The sequence below is a fragment of the Juglans microcarpa x Juglans regia genome, chromosome 2D (assembly GCF_004785595.1).
Source record: "Juglans microcarpa x Juglans regia isolate MS1-56 chromosome 2D, Jm3101_v1.0, whole genome shotgun sequence".
Lineage (NCBI taxonomy): Eukaryota > Viridiplantae > Streptophyta > Magnoliopsida > Fagales > Juglandaceae > Juglans > Juglans microcarpa x Juglans regia.
In genome coordinates, this window is record NC_054596.1 from 2,354,435 (window position 1) to 2,360,753 (window position 6,319).

At 36.1% G+C, this 6,319-nt stretch overlaps 1 protein-coding gene across 1 annotated transcript; it reads left to right on the forward strand.

Moving 5' to 3' along the window:
* The first annotated feature begins 429 nt into the window (after positions 1–429).
* On the forward strand, positions 430–6,022 carry LOC121249788 (NAP1-related protein 2-like). The gene is made up of 10 exons (XM_041148589.1): positions 430–896; positions 1,850–1,972; positions 2,173–2,223; positions 2,436–2,507; positions 2,721–2,834; positions 2,950–3,011; positions 4,092–4,149; positions 4,373–4,429; positions 4,592–4,636; positions 5,785–6,022. The coding sequence occupies exons 1-10, from the start codon at positions 768–770 to the stop codon at positions 5,830–5,832; spliced, it is 759 nt and encodes a 252-aa protein (XP_041004523.1). The 5' UTR covers positions 430–767; the 3' UTR covers positions 5,833–6,022.
* The last annotated feature ends 297 nt before the right edge of the window (positions 6,023–6,319 follow it).

Genomic DNA, 6,319 nt, shown 5'->3' on the forward strand with positions numbered 1-6,319 from the left:
GTTATTCCACGAGGGAATGGAAAGTTAGGGTGTGCTTGAATGTTGAAGTGAGTTGAGTTGAGTTGTGATAATAAAATATTATTAGAATATTATTTTTTAATATTATTATTATTTTGAAATTTGAAAAAGTTGAATTGTTTATTATATTTTATATTGAGATTTAAAAAAGTTGTAATGATAAATTGAGATGAGTTAAGGTGAGTTTGTTTATTATATTTTATATTGGAATTTAAAAAAATTGTAATGATAAATTGAAATGAGTTAAGGTGAGTTTGATAACCAAACGCACTCTAAAACATCAGATAATTTTAGTTTATTTTTATTTTTTAATTTGTTTTGACAAAATCTATTCAAGTGACCGACAAGACAAGCAGGCATTGAACTATGAATTTATCGAACACTCAAGTCTGGCCCAACTCAGTGTATCCTTGTCATCTTTTCGTCCCAGGATCTTTCTTCCTAAACCCTAAAGACGGTTTAGAAGTTGCCAGTTGGTCAGTCTTAGGGTTTAGGAAAAGTTTAGGGTCCCCACACTCCTACCCGCAACAGAGTGGGGAAGAGAGTCTGTGTGAGTGCGTGTAAAGAAACGAAGGGATTGTGGGGGAAGTTACGTCCGTTGTCTAAGCAAGCAACGCAACACTACTCTCTTTGGAACCTTTGTGGGCGATTTCTGTCTCCGGAGCGGTCTATACAGCACTTCAGTTGGCGTCCTTCCCGTCTACCTCTCTTTCCAGAAATAATTTAGGGGCTAAGGGTTTGCAGGAAGAATGGTGGCTGACAAAGGTAAGAAATCGAAGGTCGCGGAGATGGCTGAGGAGGCTGATTCCGATCCCATTGACGGCGATCTCGTTCTCTCTGTCGAGAAGTTGCAGGAGGTTCAAGATGAGCTCGAGAAGGTTCTACTTTCGACTCCTTTTTTGTAAAGTTTTGTTTTTGTTGTGCACTCGCATATGCGGGTGTCTGCATGTATAAGTACTATATCTTCATGATGGCCATTACTGTCCACTTCAATGGTGTCAATATGGTTGCTTGTTTGTTATAATTGAATCGTTGGCTTTAAATCATGATTTGTTAAAACTATTTTTCTCTTCATGACAGAAAAAAGGGAATCTGGCTTAAATATATGAACAAGTTCAGAAACTCGTCTATTCGATGTTGTCATCATGGTTGCTTGCTTGTTTGAATTGTGTCGTCGGGTTCAAATCATGATTCGTTAAAACTAATTTTCTTTTAAAGACGAGAAAAAGGGAATGTGGCTTATATAGATTAACGAGTTCGGAAATTGGGCTATTCTGGATTTGAGAGCTAGAGCAACGGTTTTTCTAAATTCTGAAACACGAGGCCAAGGTGGGTTAAATTTTACAATGTTACTGTTTTTTATAATAAGCATAATACATTAGATGTTTGGAAATGCTGCAATCTATGATTTTGAGGGCTTGTTTTCATTCTTGTGGAGTTTAATTACTCCATTTCTTTCACATGTTGCTGGTACTGGAGCTATAGACCCATATCTCGTGTGAAGTAAAGGTGCGAGTCATTGCCATGATTGTTAGTATGAATTCAGTTTCAAATACTCTTCAAATTTGTACTCTTTGTTGTGTTATTGAGTGAAGTATAATGCAATGCTCTTTTGTACAAAAAAAAAAAGTAGGTTACATGTGAAACGAAATGAATGGAGCAATATGTATTCTCAGTTGTTGCCTTATACATTCTCCTCATGTTCCTTTTGATATTCTCTTTGTTGAACTAGATATGCCGTTAGTCTCAAACTAATGTGAAACTGAAGTACTTGATTATTATGATTCAATGGGTTTAATTTTAATTCAGTAATTGCATTTTCAATCAACAGGTCAATGAAGAGGCCAGTGACAAGGTGTTGGAAGTTGAGCAGAAATATAATGAGATACGCAGACCTGTCTATATCAGACGCAATGAGATCATCAAAACTATTCCTGACTTCTGGTTAACTGCTGTTAGTGATTTATTCGTCCTCAAAACCTTTAATTTCTAATTAACTTACAGTGTAACATCACATAGCATTACATTCTTTTGTGTGTGTGTGCATGCATATAAATGTAAAAATTAATTTTCAATCAAAATGAATGTACAACAACTCTTGCCAATCCTTTCTACATCTACCACAAATGACTTGTGCATTATTTCTCTATGCAGTTCCTGAGCCACCCTGCATTGTGTGATCTCTTGAGCGAGGAAGACCAGAAGGTTTGATTCGTGATTTGAAATTCTTTTTATTAGAATGTTCATTCTGTCATCAACTAATTATTTAGACCTAAAAAATTGTTAATCTTCCTTTTTTATTTGACTTAAGAGTTTAGAGTTTTTTACATAGATGTTGGACTGTGGTTGTAAGGTTTAGCACTCTTGGAATGATTGCTCCTGCAATTTAACAAATTTCCTTTCTATACTTGATACAGATCTTCAAGTACATAAAATCTCTTGATGTAGAGGATTTTAGTGATGTGGCATCAGGGTACTCCATTACGTTTGTAAGATTCTTTATTTACTCATGCTTGCTTGGCCTTATACTTGAGATATTTTCCATTTTTTTAGGTGCCAGGTTATTGTGTCTGTTATTTTACCTTTATACTGATTTGGTTTATTATAGAATTTGCTTATGCATTTTGATTTTTTTTTCTTTTTTTTTTTGTTGAGTTGCAAATGTACAAGTGTTTGTGTGTGTTTGAACTGCTAATTTTCAGAATGTGGACGAGAATCCTTATTTTGAAGAGACAAAACTGACAAAGACCTTCACATTCTATGATGAGGGAACAACTAAAATAACTGGTACAAACATCAAGTGGAAGGAGGGCACGGTAATATTTGCACCTTTATACCATTGAAAAATTTATTTTGTTTAATGCCATTAGTCACTGCCCACCAGCCCCTTCTTTTTGCTTGAGAACTGATTATGAATTATAACTTGTGAAGGCTGCTTCTAATGGAGTCAATCATGTGAAAAAAGGGAACAAACGGCCACTTGCTGAGGAGAGGTGGTTTATCTAACTACTCTTTGGTTTTTTTGAATTTAACAACTTTTGTGCCTGCAGGCAAATATGTAACTATACCCATCACTAAGAGGCCATGGAGTGGGTTAGATAATAATTGATGATATTGTATGTATACAGTATGAATTTGATATGATAGTTTCTTTGTGCTCATACATGATGGAATGAATATGGCTGGCCTTTTATATTCATATATTTATCATATATTTTTTTCATGTATATTTATAGGTAATGAAGAATTCTTATATATATTTCATCTATAACTGATCATTTTAAATTTATTGACAAAGGATCTCAAATGAGCAGTACTTTTATATCATAAGAAGGCCGTCATATGTACTTGTGGGTAGGTGGTCAATTTAGGCTCAAGTTTGCTGGGGTTGGGTTCATAAAGGGTGTTGATGGCTTCATGTTCAATCTAATTTTGCCCACATAAGAATGGTCTGCAACTTTTTTTTTCCCTTTTTACGGGTAACTTTTTCTAATCTTCTGCATGAGTTGCCAGAACCTGCCTTTCTCTTTGTTGAGCAATGTATTTATTGTGAACAAAAATGAAATAAATGAAATTTGATCGATAAAAAAAATGAAATTCAATGGTGTATGCTGTCAAAAGAATCCACTATGGCGGAACATTGTTTGTCATGTATTATATTGGGCCAAAGATGGAAAAAGTTTTGGCAGGTGAATATGTGTGTGTGTATTTCCTCCCTCATACTGATAGTCCCCTTCCTACTGAAAACAAATACCCGTTACAGGAGATAGACATAAGAAATTCTGCTGGAATTCTTCCTCATAGAATCTTTGACATTCTTGCTTTTCAGCAGTTGTACTTTTAGATTGCTCTTTATTCCTTGGTAGATATGAATAACAAGTACTTGGGTTATGCCGTCTTTTCATATGAATAAAACTTCTTGATTACTTAGCAAAAAAAAAAAAAAAAACGATATGAATAACAAATTGATTTCTGAGCTACCTTTTCATTGAAAGATTGGCTTGTCCTTGTTTAACATTTCATCTTCTTATGCATACACCCTGACTTACTCATCAATGCTCTTATGCACGCAGCTTCTTCAGTTGGTTTAGTGAAACTCATCAGAAAGATGTTGCAGAGCTTCATGATGAGGTAATTTGTGTTCTGTTATTCTATTGTTGGGTCATGATTGATTTTAACCTTAAGTTTCCATCTTTAGAGTTATGCCATGTTTCATCCTTTTCTTAATTATAATGTTGTCCTTTAGGTTCACTTATGGCCTCACTGAAATCATCAGAAACTGCTTCTCTCTTTTTGCTCTCTTTCTCTCTCTCTCACACACACTAAATAACTCGCTTTCCCTATGGAATCACAGATTGCAGAGTTAATAAAGGAGGATTTGTGGCCCAATCCGCTGAAGTATTTTAACAATGTAATTTTTTCTTTATATCTGTTTTAATTTTTGTTTAGTATTTTTACCTATAAAAAAGGTAGTATCTCCTTTCTGTCTGAGTAGCAACTCAACAGAAAATTCTGGGATTATTGTTTTTTGCTATCTTTGAGTTGACAAAGAACGCTAACTTCACTGTTTCAGGAGGCTGATGAAGAGGACTCTGACGATGATGCTGATGATGAAGAGGTACATCCCCCCCCCCCCCCCCCCCCCCCCCCCCCCCCCCCCCCCCCCCCCCCCCCTCTTTCCTCCAAAAAAACTGTCATTTTTTAATAGCTAGACAAACACACAGATGTGTGTTGTTTGGCTGATATACAATGCCATTGTAAGGCTTTCTGTTCTCTCACTTGCAATGTTGATTGTGTTGCTTTTTGTGCCATGCACCTCATGATGATTTATATAGATATTGTAGTAATTTGTTCCCTCCTAGAGGAGATGGTGAAATTTCTCTTTCAGAATATCCTAAATGGATGAAAGTTTCCAGAAATAAAAGTATTTGCCTCTAAGTTTGAACCTACCATTTTCTAAGGTTGAAACCTTTCATGGACCGATTAGAGTATTGTAGGAAGAGTGCTTGTCTCATTAAAATGCATGTCAATTGTAAATTTCCATTATTCCATGTATTGTGGGGCAGAGGAAGTGATCTTTCTGGTCCTCCCATGACTTCTCTCGCCTCCCCCAAAAAGAGAAGAACTTCTCATGGAGAATAATCTATTAGATTATTTTTTTATTTGGTAGAGAACTTTCTTTTAACAAGTAATGAATCTTATGCAGATAATTTTCCTTAAGTAATGAAATCTTATTTATAAAGGTATAGTGGTAACCCAGCGCACAGGAAATAACTCCCCACCCCCACTTAAAAAAAAAAAAATCTGCTTTAGAGTATTATCAACCCAATAAATCCAAAAACGAGAACATAATACTTTTAGACCAATCAGACGTCTACTCTAAAAGTGAAACAGCGACTTAGAAGCTTCAACATTTCCATTCACAACTTAGGAGCGACTTAGTATTTATGGGAAACAGCAGGACTCGTTGGTGTCTCTCTACCTACAATTTTTCAATTGCTAGATCTTGGATCCTCACTTGCATGCAATTTCCGTTTTAGACTTCCAAACAAAGAAAACCAAAGCATGGTGTGTTCCTTACAGTTGGCCATGACATGATGTGAAGAACCACTATCATTTCAATTGTGCCTTGTGCACCGTCAGTTGAATTCTATCGACTACAAGAACCTCTTCAGATGATACAAGTAGATTTTAATTGGATGCCTTGCTCTTGCATGTAAACTATTATCAATCCCATGTCCTGACCTCTGAACAATTCATGTGCAGGAAAATGGTGATGATGATGAACAAGACGATGTTGAAGACAGTGATTAGGGAGACAGCTGAGCTATTTCTGGCGTGCTTTCCATTATATTTTTTTTCCTTCTCATCTGGTTCCTGGTGATGAGAAGCACAAACTCCAATTAGTATAAACCTTTCTAGTTATACATGGCATGAAAATCTTACTGTAATGGTTGCACCTTGTAAGACTATCACTGTTATTTACATAAGTCGCTGTTCTGCTTATGCCCTAGATCTTTTTGCTTGTATTTTGCTGCTCTCAAGAATTTTCTTTTCGCTAGTCAGAGCCCCGGCCCCCCGGTGCGAGAAGCATGTCCGATAGTTGGCAGATGACGGTGCATGAATATACTAAATGTATTTTGACCATCAAACTAAAATCCTAGAAATATGACATGGATGCCAATACCAATAGTTTTCAGCTGGGGCTCTCTGGTAGTAGATACATCTTATATTTTGAATACAGAAGTCCACCAACAGTGGGGCACGCCTGTTAATTGGGATTGAGGACTAATTGGGTGTT

Bases quoted from the DNA above. Each gene is read 5' to 3' on its own strand.
- LOC121249788 (XM_041148589.1), top strand. From the start codon at position 768: ATGGTGGCTGACAAAGGTAAGAAATCGAAGGTCGCGGAGATGGCTGAG. The intron at 2,835-2,949 runs GTAATATTTGCA...TAACTTGTGAAG, and splicing joins TCAAGTGGAAGGAGGGCACG to GCTGCTTCTAATGGAGTCAA. The intron at 4,430-4,591 runs GTAATTTTTTCT...TCACTGTTTCAG, and splicing joins CGCTGAAGTATTTTAACAAT to GAGGCTGATGAAGAGGACTC.